We start from the raw sequence: 18,254 nt of genomic DNA on the forward strand, positions 1-18,254 counted from the left end.
TTGTGTCGGTGTCAACGATCTGTTAGTGTTTTTTTTTCATTTAATACATAAATGTGTGTAAAATGCTAAATGTGATTTTATTCACTGGTGTCAACAGTCAAACCTTCTTGAAATAGACGATGCTGTGTTTTCAATTCAAGTTGATATCGTAGTCAACCATTGACAGCACCATACAAACAATTGAAGTTTTGTATGATGATGGCGACATTTTATTTTATGAGGAAAGGAAAATAGCAAAACATATCTGGAGATGTTTCACGAAGCAAAATATATGACCTTTATTTTTCAGTTGTGTGGCATGCCGGTGTGAGTGTCTGGGTAAGAATGTGCCATGTGGGCCCAAATGAATTGGGTCATGTCCAATTTGCATGCATTTTGATTTGGGTTCACGCAAACCACAATGGCCTCTGGGTAATTTGCACCACCTGCAAGCTAAATTGCCCTGATTCAATCTGAAGAGCTGCAGCAAGAAAGTCTCGGAGAGATCTCGTGCTCGGAGACATGAGACAACATGTTCATATCATTCTCATTTCAACTTCTTTTACAGAGTTAAATGATAGTTTTTTTCTCTACAAGTAGAAACACGCACAACATGGAGCGCAGATGGGAAGCGTTATACTGCCATCTGCTGAACAGAAAGTGCACATGCAGGTAAGAGGAAACTAGAAGCCCTTATCACTAAAAATATCAAAGCAAGTGGGATTTTGCTAAATCATTTATATTCAATTCCGTGAAAAAGATATTATTAAATAAAGTATTGTACTTAAAATATATGGATTTAGTGAAACGTGTGTATATAGATGATTATCTTTGAATAGAAGTGACTTCTACAGTCAGTAAGTCAAAGCAAACACGTATTAGACAAATGAAATGAGCTCATATTTGTGTGTAGATGTCTCTTGCTTTTATATTTTAGTGACATTAAGTGTTACTTGAGTGTAATAATACTTGGGACATTTGCCACTTCCAAGCAGGCATGCAAAGTGATTTATAATGAAGGGAAAACTTTCCTGGCCTGTTTAAACACATTTGCATAGACATGTGCTGGGTCATAGAAACAGTTTCCATGAGACTATTTCTCAAGAAACTAAAATAGAGAGATAATGTGTCCAAGTGGAGCATTTAAAGGAATAGTTTACCTTTTAAAATGAAAATATTGTCATTTCACGTTCTTCTACAGAACACAACTGAAGATATTTGTAAAAATGTTGATAACAGAAAACTGTCGGTCCCGATTGACTTGCATTGGTTTTGAATCCATAATAACAGTTTTTGGTTCGCAGCATTTTTTTTTTAAATATATTTCTTTGTGTTTTGGAGAATAAGATTACAGGTTCACAATCTCAACAGGGTGAGTAAATATGACAGAATTTTTATTTTCAGGGTAAACTATTCCTTTAAGTGTCTTGCAAAGTAAAATAGAGGAAAGAGTCGATGGTGTTAATCATTGTGCATTACTTCAAAACAAAATGTTATAGCAATTCTTCGTGGATTTCACAAGAAGAGTTTAGTTAGATTTTTGCCAAAGTTTCAATCATAACGCTATCAGATTATTCCCTTTAAGTCTTCATTCAACACTTATTTTAGGAAACATTGTACAGGCATACTGTGCTAAATGTCTTCAGAACATCTTAGTTTTAGCACCCTTAAGACCTTAGAAGACATTTGTAAAAAGGGTAAGGGATTTGAACCAAATAAAGGATCCAGGATTCATCCACATGAAGAAAACTGAAATGCGGTCAATTCATGGATATATACAATTCACCCCCTTTATTGGAAATATTCTTGTACCTGGACATTAAAAATCAATCAGTCCCTCAAACAGTGTTAATGCATTACATTGATGAATCAATTTGGTTTGAACACCTGGCGGTTAGTTGACCTTAGATACCTGTGGTCCTTCAGGAGTGTTGTTTATAAGTCCACTGTGGTCCATCATTTTGGATACAACAGGCAGCCACAGTTTTATAACTAAAAGAAACGCAACTCAAAATTGTGCAATTTAATCGTTTCTTAGAAATAAAAACATTGAGAGCGTTTCGAGAGACCACTGACTAAAAGTCAAGTTCATTTGTTAATAACACTACATACATTAAAAAGACCATTTCAACGTGATTTTCCGTGAAAATAAATTTCAATCTGGTAGTACGATTTTTACGGGAAGCTGTACAGTGTGCAAATTTACCGTCTGTCAAGAGCTTTAATACACAGGCAAATGAAAATGGCTGTTTTTAAAGACATGCATTTTTCATATTTTAAAGTTCTTAAATAAATTTTCAAGAGACCGCTTTAACAAACAAACACCCTCTTTTATTTTGAGAGGTTTGCTTTAGTCGTACAGCACATCTTGACACGTAATCATTTACATTTGCCTGCAAACATGCCAAGACAAGCGCCAAAGACATCTGAAAATGCAAGACCGCACTGACACAAATAATGCAGTTACATGAGTTGCCTGTGATTTCCAGTAAGAAAACTCCTGGACATGTCCAAGAAATGCTGAAATAGTTTTTTGTTTGACGTCTCAATTTTATTATCAGGCCCGCATGAAATTTGCAGCTTCAGACTTTTTGTGAAACAAATGTGATGATCATCCTTTGCATGTCTGATTAATGAAGTCAACATTAAATATTTTTCAAATTTATCCAAGATAGAAGCTGTATTTTTGTCTGGAATTGAATAATGAAGATTGTACGCTATGTAATATCTCATGTCAATTAAGCAACTTTGCTTACAACTCGTTGCTAAAAATATTTTTTAATAACATGTAGTGTACTGAACCCAGACACTAGGAAAGTAAATGGGGTGAATTGTGACTGCACATTGACTTGAATATTTCAACTATTATTTTGGCTGATTTATCATCGCTAATCACAAATGTAGTACTCTACTCCACGAAATGTGTAAATTGATTCCACCGAATTTTGCAGAAAATGCTGATTTCATCTGGGCCTGACCATTGCTTGTCCAATGCAAAACAAAAACTGTAAGAAAAACACAGAGATGAGATTACGGTCTAAATGAATAATAACAATGAAAGTAATTCATACAGCAGGTTAACGTGTTTCACTGACTGTCTTCCCAGATTTGATCTTTTATCGGTTCACCAGTGGAATCATCACATCCAGTAATAGATGCACCTGAAGTCAACAGGCCCATTATTTTCACAATCTCATCAGAACTCAATGGCCCGTTCCACAAACAAGGCCAATGGCAATATGGGAGTTATTAAGATCAGACAGTGGTAGGAGAGGCTGTACAGGGAGCATCAGATGTATAGAGAAACGAGAAGGTCCCACATCCCAAATGAAAGCCCATAACATAGACCAGCTGATGGAGTATCTGGATGATTTCTGTTAAAAACAGCAGTCGTATTAAAAGCCTAGCCGATTCAATCTGACCAAGGTCATGAGAAGGCCTGCGTGGAATCTGCAAACACAGAGCAAAACCCTGTTTGTTTACTCACAGCTCAGTTGAATGCATTTTATTTTGGTCAAAATCTACAGATTTTCCCTCCCTATTCTGCACTGAAAATGTCTGCAGATTCCAACTGGGTCTGGTCTTAACCTCAGATCGTGTTCTTGCATGGCCAGTCACTTCCACATATCAAACACACACCCAACATTCTCTCTCTCTCGGGTTTGTTCTCCTGCTGAATTAAGTTAAAAATGTGTATTTAGCTTTTTGTAGTGATACATGCATCCAGTAGACTGCTGATTTACACATTTCCTTAAAAACAAAAAGTAAAAAAGGTATTAGAAACACAGCTATACAGAGTCTTTAGCTAATCCAAGGAGCGAGGTTTGGAAGGAGGAGCCCCATGTCCAGATGTGATGCTGTTAGGAGGTGATGAGCGCTGCCCTTCAATTGCTACAGCAGGAAGCTTTCGCCGGCTGTGCTGTTTCTGTTAGATCCACACCTCTGTTGCGTCCTGTGTTGGCAGGTTGCGGCTCACTCTTGGGTAGTTTCTTTGCTATGGTGGGAAGATTGAAAACCAGAATGAAAATTCGTAAATATGTGCCTTAATTTTAAAGTATCTGATGGGAAAAGTAAATGGCAACTTACCGATAGCCATAAAAATTTCATTCACGTTCATTGACGTCTTTGCTGACGTCTCCATGAAAAGCAAACTGTTGTCGTCTGCGTATGACTGCGCATCCTGCGAACAAACAAAAGTCAGGGTTGAGGAAACTAGACGGATTCTTGTAAACAGACAGTTGTAAATGTCTGGAAGTCTGTTTGTGTGTTTATAAACAGTTCCACGGCTCATTTGTAAGATGATCAGGACCCGGCTCCTCTGTGAAAACATTACGAACCTGAAAGTCCAATGCTCTCTTGTTGGCAAGATCCGCCTTGTTTCCAGCCAAAGCTATTACAATATTTGGACTGGCTTGTCTTTGAAGCTCTTTCACCCAGTTTTTTGCACGTGCAAACGATTCCTGAAGGGAAAAAGCACGAGTTCCTTTAAAACATCTACATCTGAAGATTCAAAATACTCTCTTTTTTGTGCTTTGCCTAAAGGGTTTTAGCTTTCTCTGTAAAGTGCATTATACCATTGGGGAAACAACCTGTCTCTCTATGACCCTTGGAATTGACCAAAGCATACAATGAATTGAATTTCTCTTTAAAGTACAGCTAATCTAGCACGTGAAGACTCACTTCATTCGTGATGTCATACACCACTATGGCCGCCTGTGCTCCTCTGTAGTACATCGGGGCCAAACTGTGGTAGCGCTCCTGGCCGGCTGTATCCCAAATTTCAAACTTCACTGTTGTGTCATCCAAACATACCGTCTGAGTCAAGAAGGCCGCTGTTGGTGAGAGGACAGAGAAAGGGTCAGATCTGAATAAGTTCATTGCTAGTAATACACCAGAAATGATCATCACATCAGATTTGAGGATTACAGTTTACAAAGACAATGAAAGTACCTCCTATTGTGCTTTCCTGAAACTCGTGAAACTGTCCTTTTACGAAGCGGAGGACTAGACTGGATTTTCCCACGGCAGATTCGCCCAGAAGGACTAGTTTGAACTGACAGATCTTGTTGCCGGCGTTTGGCCCGTTAGGTCTCGTTGCTCCGGCTCTTCCTGCCATGACCCTAAACACCAATCTCCTGTACTGAAATCAAAAGTGTCTCTCTCAAACGGCCGCTCCCAGATCTGCACAAACAAACATGATAACAATTAGTTCCTAGATTTTATTATTAATCTCGCCAATATATACTTAACTAACAATACTTCAAAGAGTTTTATAAAAGCACCCACAAAGAAAAAGTAGCCAGGGGTGAAAGTAGTTGATGCAACTACTCGCGTTATGGTAATTTAGTCGTTTTTTATACGTGTACTTTCATGAGTATATAATTACAGATGTAAAAATACTTCGTTACAAATTAAGCTAATACTACATGTCAGTCATGCTCGTCAGAAAAGTAGTGAAACATACACAAGCGCGGTTCACTTCCGCGATTTGGTACGATTGCGTTCATATCAGCAGTGAAGCGTACTGGAGTTCACATGACCCGCACCCCAGACCACCTTTTTAAGCGGACTCGGGTACAGTTCGCAGGTGCGCACCCGGGTTCGGAAGACAGCGTTCACATCCCCCAAAAGAACCGAACTCTGACGTTTATCGAACCCGGGTGCGCAGCAAAAATGCTTTTTTTAGACAAATAGGTTTGGAGAAACAAGCACATAATACCCAAGACAGCAACGTTAAATACAGCAAAAATGACACGGAGACACTGGACTGTTGTTCATTAACCCCCCTCGTGCCATCCAAGATGTAGATGACATTTTTGCTAAAGTACAACGGTAACAAAATCTGAAATCGCGAGTTTTGTCAACCGGTAACGTGTAGCAATCTGCTTATGTTTCAGTAGCGCGGGAGGCAGGGCGCGTTTTAAACAATGGTTTTGCACGCTTGAGTCACTGCAAGAAAGGGGCACAATACAAACTGTCATCTGAGATATAAGAAAAAATGTGTTTCTGCATTACTACGTTTGCCAACTGTCATCCAAATGGCTATTCTATGAGGTAAAATGGCCCATCTCTAGTAACTTTGTATTAGCAACAAATGTACTATTGCTCTTTTATGACATATCGCTTATTGCTCCCCGAACTTTTTGTAAGTCACTTTGGATAAAAGCGTCTGCTAAATGTAAATGTAGATCTCTCTCCAGTGTCTATCCCTCAAGTGTTCCACCCTTATAAGTGAGCAGGGAACATGCATGCGATTGGAAGGTGCCCAAAGTTTCAAGCAGTTTAGCAAACTTTAAATAACCAGTTATAATATTGTAAATAACATTCAGTTTCTCGCATGGGGCTTGCAAAAACTGCAAGTCTTCCTCAATATCGAAATCATTAGACATTTTGCGAAGATCAGCATATATACAGCGTGCGTCCGCATGTAAACACAGAGTTGCACTTCCGTATTGTGAGTCCGAGCGCTGGCGTACAATAGGGGCAAGCCCAATGCGGCGTTCGTCCAAATAATTATGTTGCATACATCTTAAATGGCTTGAGATTGAGTAAATTAACAGCCAGCTCCATTTGGCTACCAAATGTTTAGCTTTTTTTACATGTATTTTGGGCTCTTATTTATTAACTTCTGCATTTTGGGGCCTAGTTCACATGATTTAACAGTGCCGGAAATCAGGGTTTTCCCAGCTCAAAATGAGGCGGTGCCATCCTTATCTTGTACACACACATGTGTAGGCCTACCAGACCTTTAAGTGGCTTTACCAAACACTTTCCATATTAAAACATATAAAGATGAAAATGACAACTATTTAGTTACATAAAACATAACTTTTATTCAACCAAACAGAAATATATTATAATCAAATAAAGCCTTTTGCAGACTGTAGCACAGAGCAGACAGCGTCACGTGACGAAAGTGAAACATTTGTTAGAATCACGATTATGGATGTGCAGGGACGTCCGAATATTCGATCCGCAATAACTATTCGAAAATAAAAAATGGCTTCACTTTATCTGTAATGATTTTATAATATGCAGAAAACATAATAACATTTGTTTGTGTTCCTAAATCTTTGTTCGCAAGCTAGTTTAAATATTTTAAGTTTACAAACCGCTCTCATCGCTATATTAAAATGTTAAAAACTGGTGAGCTACAGAACTCGTTAACATGACTTACATTGGGTATAAAAATCCCAATGTAATATAAAATTATTAACATTCATTCATTTATTAACATAACTTGTTCGGAACGGTTGTTCTTTGTAAATTCATTCGTTCGTTAAAAATATATTAGTGATAGTTATACATATAGTGATGCTAATTTCAACAAAACCTATATACACGATGTAATATTAATGCGTTATGAATATTTCAAGATAATTATAAGTTTGATGTGAAATTGTGACGGAAAAAAAACTTTATTTAAATTAAGTTCATAAAGACGTCATTTTTAAACAAATATTTGTTTTTGTATCTGCCCGTCCCTATCCTCATCATGACACTTGCTCAACAGTGCCATGGCGATGGCATCGTCGATCGGCCCAACCCTAGGTGACTTGCGACAAGCCTGAAAGAAAATGTGCAAATTTGCCGATGGCTCCAGATTTAACACCTTTGTCCGTTCGGGTTTCCTTTCAAATGACAGGTCGGTTTGAAACTAAACGTGTGGCTTACTTGGTTGACCAGAACCATACCTGGCCATAAATATGCCATATCTACAGCAACATTTCGCCTGCCAATGAGTCTTGAGAAATGCCTTCCTGTGTATAAACTAAGTTTATCTAGAGATCTTATCAAAGAAAAACGTCACACATTGATGTGTGTATACCAACACTGTTTAGATTAATTAATAAGACAACCAGAACCTCCAATTATGATTTTATGTAACAACATTTTCAGATGGGGCAGTACGTCATCGCATCTATTACATCCATACCAATGCCAGTGACTAAACCATGAACAACAGACACTGTTCACAAACGGCAGACTGTGAATATCTTTTGTGCTTGACCCAAAAAACAGTGACGTCAGTGCCATGTCCCAAGACAGCCAACAAACAAAACTAAAGCCTTGCTTAACATGGAATACCAGCTTACAGCTACTAAACATACAGTCTTTATAAATAGAAGGGTAACACAACTTGACATTTCCAAATATTGTGTGTGTGATATACCAACTACATACAATAATATCAGAATGGTACTGATACAGTACGCGGCTCTGTTCTACACAGTGCATATCTATTATGAAACATGTAAAGTCTATCATATATTTTGATATATATATATATATATATAAAGCGATTTGACATGTACAAAGTGACAGTGCAAATCACATTAGAGAAAACAGTGATGATCAGACAACACTCAACGTAGGTAGACATTAAAAATAGATTGATTCTCCTTATTTTATCTTTACATCGCGTTTAGATCCGTCCTAATAACAGGGGCTCGATTTATGTAGAAACCAATAATAAACGACTTGTTGGCCAGTTAGCACAAACTGATCTTTCAAAACAAACCACGCCACCTTTAACCATACAGACCACTAGAGTAAAACTCGACTTCTATTGAAAATAAAGTAATAAAATCAATCACAGTTGTTTACAAGGAACTACAAGTAGAAGTAAACGTATTTGAGAATCATAATATGACAGTCAGGTTTGACGCTCGAGCTAGTTGCGTTAGCCTCTGATGGTAACCGAGCTAGTGCAGCCATTTCTCTGTCGTTCTCTTTCTAAATCACACGTTTATTCTCTCACACACTCGTGCTGTCGTGGCTTAATCGTGTCAGGTGTGTGTGATCCGGCGCCGATGTGTTTCCCTCCTGCCGCGGTTCAAACGACTCCCGAAAATTCAAGCTAATGTTGCTAATGCTAACAGAAAAACAGGCCGCGCGCTCGGAAAACATAGCGCCCCACACCTGACGAACGAACCGTTGCGAAGCGAGAACAGCGGAGGTTATTGAACAACGCGTTGTTTATTTAAAACAAGACCGACACAATTGAAACGGCGAAAACGGGAGAAATATTTAAAGCCCAGACACTCGTACCTTCTTCTCGGTTCCTCCCAAACTTCCCCTTCGCATCAAAACTGACGATGACGTGATCCGGCGTCGGCGCAAGTCCGGAAGAAATCGACCAATCAGAAAACGTTAATTTGAAGCGTTACGTACGCAGATTTCTTTGTTTTGTTTTTTATACAACAACAGATTAATTTGTCACATACGTATTAGTCTATTTTAATTACACACGATCTTCTTGTATTGTGTCATTCTGTAGGCTTTTAAACTAACGATTATTGTTTCCTTTTATTCAATCCCCAATTTGTTTTTACTGACGCCACACATCAAGCATGGCACAAATAATGTTAATATCATGTAATAAAATGCTTTAATGTAATTCAGATTAAAATATTAATGAAATAAGAACTACTTTCTTAACCTGGCTAAGATGGTCATCATGGCTGGAAGGATGCTGCGGCCCCCACTGGGCATGCGCACTTCAATACCGCATAATTGTCACGCTGAAAAGAGTTTTTATTATTGTAAGGTTATGTCTAGGGATGGGTTTGTCGTTAGCTGATGTAATTTATGGTAATTTTATGGCGAGATTTCGCACCACTTACGGACGTAGCTGTTTTATTTATTTATTTTATTCAAAGAAATCTTTGAAAGTAACAATATTATACAGATCATACAATAGAGCACACAAAGAGGAAGAGAAAAAAAGTATTGTTAAATAATGAAGAAAAAATAAAAATAAATAAATACAGAAAACAATAGCAAGTATTTCTCCTCTTTCCTATGGACACATTCTAAATCCACAAAAAATTATATATATATATAATAAAAACAAATTTAAGTTTAAGTTCTCCAAGTCAAACAAAAATAAATTGCAGTTAAGTGCAGATTTTACAAACTTTTGTTTATGAATATAATATTTGCCATGTAAAATATAGAAATTCACTACATAATATAACATTTTACATTAATTGGTATATGAACATATAATATCTGTAAGAGATAACATATAAACAATAGTTTTATGGGCAAATAAAAAGGGGCTTAACATCAGACCAGATTTGAAGGGTTACAGTTATAAAATAAATGAGCCAAGTTTTCCTCCTGCATATTACAAAAAGAACACGTATCACCAATGTACATACATTTATATAAAGATAAATTGCAAGGGTAAATTGTGTAGAATTTTAAAATGCATTTCTTTAACTTTGTCATTTATACGCCGGCCGTAGGTGTTTTTTTATTTTTTTTATTCAAAGAAATCTCTGAAAGAAGCAATATTATACATATCACACAAAGAGGGAAAAAAGGATTAATAAATAATAATAAATAATAAAGAAAACAATGAAAATAAATAAATACAGACACAAAAAACTTATATATATATATATATATATATAAATATTTAAACAAAAGACCATCCATAAAAATAGACGGGATATTAAATTGAAAAAAACGTCTGCATAAATTTTAACAAGTTAACATTTTTTTGGTTGTCACCGGCCGTAGGTGTATCGTTCCTAACCACAACCGGCTGACGTCATTTCCTTTAGATCGTTGCCAGGTAACGGGACGCGGACTGCGTATGAAAACACGTCTGCGCAAAAGTTAAGAGTGTAGTGTATATAAAGTGTATTAAAAGCGTGCAGACATGAGTCTCGTGTATGAGTCTGAGCGGTATTCACGCACGCGGAGACGCGGAGACACGTTTCCAAGTATCCGTGCGGTAATCGCTTCGCTTTCATCTTTCCATCGATTATACTGAAATCTCATGACGTGCTGTTCTCAATATGATTTCCATTTAAAGGCAGGAAAGCTCATTCCAGTGGGTGACAGAGCAAAGACTTGTTTGCAGGAGATAACACCCGGGGTGGGTCATTTGAAACATCTGAAAAAACTATTTTAAAACACTGTGCTATGTATTTCACTGTGACTGCATACACATATTTTAATATACCACGTACATGTTGTGTGAGTCTTTTTCTTATTTCCCTCAGTGTGTAACTGCACGTGTAGGCAGAAAGGTTGTCCGTTCGGCTGTTGGGGTCTCAAAGGCGAATGATCCAGATTACCCCAGTGCTATAGTTCATGGTGTGAGTACTAAATCATCCATAACTGTGAGTACAGCCGGTTATTATTGGATGATATGTTTTTAATATGCATGGGTCATTTTTCAACCCGAAATAAATAAGATGTCATACTGATATTTTCTCTATGTTTGTGTTTTACTTTAAAAGTTATGCTTCATTTTCCTTAAGGGGAATATCATTTCTATTAATGTCGTGACAATTAAACACGTTTCCTCCACAATTCTTATTACCGTGATGCACAGAAATGACTGGATTACAGTAATGAGAATCTAATGTGAACCATACCATTGAGAATAATGATAACTGCAAAAAATTAACATATACAACCTCAAGAGTAGGCTACAGCTTTTAGATGCATCGCAGTAATGAGTATTTCTGGGGGAAATGTGCTCAATTATAATACCGTACTACTCGGTAATACTCCGAGCAGTAATTGTATTATTTGTGTACATGGATTTTTAGGCCGGATCAGTCATCAACCCTGCACCAAAGACACGCTTTCAAGAAAGCCTGCGACATATCCAAGAAATCAATTATGCCACCAATCGGAAGGCTCCTCTTGGGAGGTCACAAGTTCAAGGGCCCGGTCTGCCAAGTTGGATTGATCCTGAGAAAACAACTTTTGGTGTCACAACCCTCAAATGTAAACGTGTTTATAAAACCTCATTAGCCCCGTGAAGATTAAACATTCAATAGCACGAAGTATAAATACAGTTAAATGTACTAACGCGGCCTAATAAGTCTAAAGAATTCTCTTAAAGGGATCATTCAACCAAACAAATGAAAATTCTATCATCCTTTACTGAGCTTCTTATCATTTCAAACCTGTGTCTTTCTTCCACAGTACAGGAAAGAAGATATTTTGGAAAAACCCATTTGGCACCCATTCACTTGCATCGGATTTGTATCCATCCATACAAGAGAAGTGAATGGGTGCCGGAGTTGGATTACCAACTTTCTTCAAAATATCTTCTTTTGTGTTCTGTGGAAGGAAGCAAGTCACACAGGTTAACTTTAAGAGAATTATGTACAATTTGTTCGACAGGCATAACACTTTTTTTGGGGGGGGGGGATTTTCACACAGTTTCTAATGCTGGTGAGATCATCAATCCACCCAAAACTGCACATCAGGTGCAGATGGAGGCTGAAGACAAACATCAACTCTACATTCGCTCACATGGCTCCTACTTTGTTGGTCAGTCAAAAAGACTAATTTCTGAAAATCGGTCGTTGATTCTAAAGACTTTGATTTGGCTTTAATTCAGAACATTTTCTTTTGCTGCAGGCGAGCGTTTGGACCGAAAATATAACTGCGATCACTTTGACAGAGAAAGCTATTTTGGTGTCCCAACACCTCATCGCAATGACGGCAGGAACACCTCCAGATGTCTCGACTGGCTTTGTAACGCACAACCGTAAATTCTTACACATACAAAATACACCATAGCATAAGATCTAAAGTCATACATTTTCAATGTGGCACAATGACATGCGGTAATCACACATAAACTGTGTTTAATGAACATGCATTCTTATAAATACGTGTCATTTTCAATATTCGAGTTATGATGGCATCTATATTCCATTAAGAGTTTTCCTAATGATAATGTAACGTGGCAATGACAACGTTATCAGAAGTGCTCATCTTCGTGTTTTAAAGAAACAACAGTGCATCATTAGTTTCCAAACAATGTGATGACTTCAGAGAGAAGACTCAGCCGAAGACAGGCAAAGTTCATGACCCGTAAGTCAGAATAACAATAAGAATATTGTTAATAAAAATGAAACATATGTCATCATTTACTCGCGCTCATTTAATTTCATACCCGTATAACTACAATGGAAGGATGAATTAAATGCTATCAAAGGTGTCCGAGAACTCTTTGTTTTCCTTAATTCTTTAAAATATCTGTGTTCAACAGAACAAAAACTACTATGGTAGTGGATGATGTCCCAGAACTGAAAAATGCTAACATTCTTCCAAATATCTTTCTCTGTGTTCGTTGAAACAAAGAAATTTAAACAGGTTTAAAACAACCCGAGGATGAGTAAATGATGCCAGATCTTCATTTTTGGATGATCTATCCCTTTAAATGTAAACGTTATTTATACTGTAGTTTCTGCTTCCTCTCTCTGCATTCATTTCTAGAATTGCGGAGACATTAAACGTTCCCAAGGATCACACATTTGGAGTCTTGATGAAACCTGACGGCTTTGGTAATTTGAATCATCTCACATTCTGAATTTGATGTCAGCAGCTTGTATCGTACAGAATTGATGGTCTTGCTTTCTTTGTGTGACGTACGGTCTGTCTGAATCTGAGAGTTTTCCATCTCTTCTCAGGTGCAGGTGACCTCCTTCATCAGACTCCTCCCGACGAGTATCTGAAAGGTAAAGACAGACGGAGAACACTGCTTAACGCTGTTCGCCAGCATCTGAAGAAGTCCAACTACCAGAACTTCAGCTCACTACTGGAGGCGTTCAGATTCTATGACAAGGTCAAAAACAGCGAAAGAATGTTCTGTAATCTGTGCTGAACTGTGGACTCTTCCTTGCAGACTATTTCGAACTATCACTAGCTTATTGATTGCACTGTAACCGTATGTTTTGCTTTTTTATTCACAATTCGCTAAATGGCAAGCGATGCGATTTCCTGCAATCCACTTGTTGTTATTGGCAGCATGCGTTTGATTATATTTATATTTATGTTTTCTTGGGTCTGTATGCACCACAGAAGAAGCGGGGGAAAATAGATAAGGAGGACCTGAAGGAGGCCTGCCGCCACTTTAACATGATCATCAGTGAACCGGTGCTCGATGACCTCATGGATCACTGTGACGTCGATAAAGATGGACTGATCGACTTTTTGGAGTTTTCCAATTTTCTAAATTGGAAAGACAAAATGGAGATAAACAGTACGGAGCAGAAGATTCTCACAGGAGGTAAGCTGAAGTCTGCATGAGATGTTTTATGATCTGTATGTTGGAGAGTTTTAGGGATGGAGTTGTAGATTCATGTAACATGAAGGACTCTAGTACAGATGCAAAGTTTAATAGAAGTAGACAAAAGATGCATTAAGGGGTCAAAAACAAGGATATCCTACAAGTATAAACCAGTCAGAGTGGGACACCGGTGCTGTATCTGAAACCACTCAGTTCTTCATTATTTTCTGTACATAGAATAACATTGAAGTCCATTATATGACTATATAAAAGAAGTGAGCGTCCGCAGTTTCATTCGCTGGCATAAATACCATAATATACATCTAAAAACAAAAACAAATGTCATGTTCATTTACTATTATGTACTTTATATTTATTAAATATATTATATGTAATTTCATATATGTACTATTCTATATTTTAAATTGATTCAGTCTGATTAATTTAAATGAATGGTGCACTATATAGAACTTGGGGACACAGTTTATGGCTTTTCATACATTAATGATCCATTAATATGAATGGAAGTCAGACGTCTGCCCCCGTGTGGTGGGAAGGGGTTACGACAGACAGATCAGACGAATAATACAGTGACATCTCCAAATCTACCTGTAAAAGTCCAGTACATTGAAATTTTAAACAATCTATGGAAATATTTGTTGTTCTGTGTGACTGTGGCTTTCTGTTATTGTGTCAGAGCGGGAGTGATGGATGTTTGTGCCAATTGTGAATGAATCACTTGTATGTTGCAGAGCGAATGGCATGCAGAGCCCCAGCCAACATGCCCAGAAAAGACCTTCAGGTATCTGATGCTGTTAATGTCTTTGTGAGACCTGAGGACCTGGAGCCTGTTGAGGTGGGGTGCACCAGGAAGACCCCTAAAACCCTACCCAGGCCGAGATCGGTGAAGGACAGTTTCATCACCTCCTCTTCTCTCATCAATGCTGTCGTGGGTGAACATCCTCCTATCAGTGAGTCAGACACACTTCACAATGTCTACGACCACAAATAAGTGTTTCTTTGTTTATCCCAACACATTCATTGAATGCATTTTTTCCTAATGTATTGGAATGTTTCATGAATGTTTAGAATCTGGCTCTAAAGTTTAGGATCTGTTTGTCTGTCCTAGCAACTACATATACACACATTAGCAACCTACCTAGTAAGCTTCTACATCAACTACAGGTCTAGATTTTTCTGTGATAGATTATCAGACATGTGGAGTTCCGTCAGTTCGGAAAGATCTACCCGCCCCTCGTATCAAACGCATCAACGATAGGACAAACTACGGTGATGAATCAACAGTGTATGATCTGCTGCACCCACCCATCTATTCCCTTTACGGAGTGCATGAAGAACAGCTTTTTGGTCCTCGTGAAAAAGATGAGGTCAGTTTTTCGTCATGACTCACTCCTCATTATAACATGGATCGTTAATGCTCTACATTTACATTACATTTAGCAGACGCTTTTATACAAAGAGACCTACAGAGAGTTCAGGAAGCAATAAAGCGATATGTCATGCAGAAGCAATAATACAATTGGTGTTAATACCAAGTTACTTTTTTTTCTCTAAATTCAGTTTTGGATGAGATGTATTTCAAAAAATGCTGAAAGTCACATGCGATCAGTGATCACACATTTAATGCATGGGACATCAGTTTGCAACCATAGCTTTGAATTTGACTAAAAAACTGAGATTTCCTTAAAAAAATGGATGGTTCTTTTTTTTGTGGAACCAAAAATTGCTCTTCTGTGGCATCGCTGTGAAAAACCTTTTAAGCACCTTTGTTTTTAAGAGTGTAAATGGTATCAGAATTTTAATTTTTGGGTGAACTATCCATTTAAGTCGTGATGTAAGGGAAATGATTCCTGGTCCAATCTTCCACTTGTTTCAATCGAATATTTAAACAGACATTTATGAGCATTTATTATTCATATCACACATTAACGCACAACCTTTACGCACAAGTCTCACAGAATCTGACAACGATATTTAATAATCAATGTCGTGTAATGTTAATAAAGGTTATGGAAATAAAGGTTAGCACTTTTTCTATAGTTTTACAGCAAACTATTAAGTGTATTGTACGGTGGCCGAGAGGCGCAAAACAAAACAACAAGTTGCAAAACTAAAAGCAAATCTAGAAGCAAAATCAAAAATCAAAATGACAAATCTGAAAACGCAATATCAAATCTAAAAACAAAATTGGAAACCGGAAAAGGTGGGCACTTTTTGGAATGGTATAGCTACTGCTGATTGGACGAAACTCCTGTCAATCAAGATATCCAGGACGTTCGATGTTACAATCAACGTTCAAAAGCCACATTTTGCGAATAAAGTTGAAACGGGGTCCATGAACCTTTATCAATGAATATGCGCTGTATCACATATGCATGTCCTTTCTCATAGTAACACTGTGCGTCCTGGATATCTTGATTGACAGGAGTTTCATGTAATCAGCAGAAGCTATAAATTTTCAACAAAATACCTACCTTTTCCGGTTTAATTGATTTGTCTTTGTGTTTTCTGACTTGTAGATGTGGTTTCTGGACTTATTTTTTTTCCCGAATTGTTGTTGGTTTTTATGATTTGCTATTTTGTTTTTAGATTTGATTTTGTGTTTTCAGATTTGTCATTTTGATTTTGGGGTTTATATTTAGCTTTTAGATTTGTTTTTAGTTTAAGCGATTTGTTGTTTTGTTTTTCACTTCCCGGCCACCGTAGTATTAGCATTTTGTGTCGTTTGCCTATGGCTTCTGATGGTGAAACGTGACGTCAGAATTAAATAATGAATCACAAGTGCCACTATGCTTACCAAAGCTATAATATTTATTTACAGATAGCACAGATATTCCAAAAAGTAGGTGTGAAGTTTTCGGATGAGACCTTTGAGGAGGCCTGGAAGCTGGCGTCAATGAAACATCCCACCGGTGATGTATGTGTGGAGAGCTTTCGAAACGTTCTCTGTGAACTACAGGCATGTTAAACTCAACACGTCCGTATTTTTCTGTTTATTTATTGATTATTTACTGGTGAATAAACGCTTCAAGGATTTCAACAGTGTGATTCTTAAAAAACTGAACGTTCACCTTAAAGTCCCAAAGAAAATAAAAAAGACAAATGACGGAAAATGCGTCAAAATACATTCATATTCATTAAGGAATGAATGATGTGATTTCTGTGCCGGCGAAGGAAATAATTGAAAAATGATTGTTTTCACCAGGCAGTCCTGTCCTAATTTCATGCGATTGGATGTTAAAACATCCAAAAGAAAGTATACTTACACTTGTCATCGATCAAGCGAAGTGATCTTATGATTCCTTTAATTGCAGTTGTTACAGCCTTTAGACTGCGGAAAGAAACGATATTCAATGTAACCAACGTGTGGAAGTAATAATAATTACTGCAGCAGTGTTTATTCTGAGGAAGATGGAGGTTTAAAGCCTTCTGACTTCTGTCTGTTATTAGTTCACATCCATTATTGGGTCAGCGGTAATTTCCGCCCTGTTATTTGTTTAATTGAGGCTCCTGTCAAATGATGCGAGGGGGCCCGTCTGCAATAAAAAGTGCCCTCATGTAGCATAATAATAGTTCAGCTTAGTAATGAATTTTTGCCTCCCAGGATGACATTATTGAGTTTACTTGGAAGATGTATGCTGCATTTAGAGTTACAGAGAGATTGCTGTCAATTACCATATACTCCCATAAGACCGTATCACACAGTCTGTGTGCGTGCACTTGCTCAAATATTGTTTGGGCAAACGTTGTCATCTATTATAAATGATGGTCAAAAGACATCTGTTCTATAAACGCAGTCTGTCTAGATTTGAATGTTGTTTTAAAGTCAACCAGTAAAATGTCTTCTATAAAACCTGTATATAACTCCTGTGCAAAATAAATACAAGATATTTTGAGAAATGTGTCTTTGGTTTTGTATTCATATAATGGCAGTCATTAGGGGTCAGTGTTGTTTGGTTGTACAAATTCTTCAAAATGTCTTCTTTTGCTTTCCTGCTGATCAAATAACGCATCATATTAACGCAAATTATCTTTTTGGCTGAGCTACATCTTTAAATATATAAGCTCCGTCTGCATTCGCTCACTTGTTCACTCCTTCACTATTCCTATATAGAGAATACTAAATAGTCCACTATAAGGGTAAAAAGGGAATGAAAACGAGTGAACCATTTCGGAAGCTGACGTAATATATCCTGCGTCT

At 37.4% G+C, this 18,254-nt stretch overlaps 2 protein-coding genes across 7 annotated transcripts; one reads left to right on the forward strand and one right to left on the reverse strand.

The window, feature by feature from the left end:
- The first annotated feature begins 462 nt into the window (after window positions 1-462).
- On the forward strand, window positions 463-17,948 carry efhb (EF-hand domain family, member B). Of its 6 annotated transcripts, none has more exons than XM_079468943.1 (13): window positions 463-651; window positions 10,808-10,870; window positions 10,998-11,117; window positions 11,553-11,733; window positions 12,175-12,285; window positions 12,376-12,505; window positions 12,751-12,834; window positions 13,240-13,307; window positions 13,434-13,588; window positions 13,825-14,032; window positions 14,785-15,003; window positions 15,239-15,420; window positions 16,875-17,090. In XM_079468943.1, the coding sequence occupies exons 1-13, from the start codon at window positions 604-606 to the stop codon at window positions 17,019-17,021; spliced, it is 1,716 nt and encodes a 571-aa protein (XP_079325069.1). In that variant the 5' UTR covers window positions 463-603; the 3' UTR covers window positions 17,022-17,090. The 6 variants fall into 6 exon arrangements, with proteins under 6 accessions (XP_079325069.1, XP_079325070.1, XP_079325072.1 ...); XM_079468945.1 differs by having other exon boundaries at window positions 606-651; window positions 10,998-11,093; XM_079468942.1 differs by lacking the exon at window positions 463-651 and adding an exon at window positions 10,512-10,726 and having other exon boundaries at window positions 10,998-11,093.
- rab5ab (RAB5A, member RAS oncogene family, b) lies at window positions 1,744-9,134 on the reverse strand. The gene is made up of 6 exons (XM_079468881.1): window positions 9,031-9,134; window positions 4,930-5,160; window positions 4,660-4,811; window positions 4,317-4,439; window positions 4,066-4,159; window positions 1,744-3,973 (listed from the first exon to the last, which is right to left on the reverse strand). The coding sequence occupies exons 2-6, from the start codon at window positions 5,093-5,095 to the stop codon at window positions 3,864-3,866; spliced, it is 645 nt and encodes a 214-aa protein (XP_079325007.1). The 5' UTR covers window positions 5,096-5,160; window positions 9,031-9,134; the 3' UTR covers window positions 1,744-3,863.
- Window positions 17,949-18,254: the final 306 nt, after the last annotated feature.

This window comes from Barbatula barbatula, assembly GCF_947034865.1.
Source record: "Barbatula barbatula genome assembly, chromosome: 12".
NCBI lineage: Eukaryota > Metazoa > Chordata > Actinopteri > Cypriniformes > Nemacheilidae > Barbatula > Barbatula barbatula.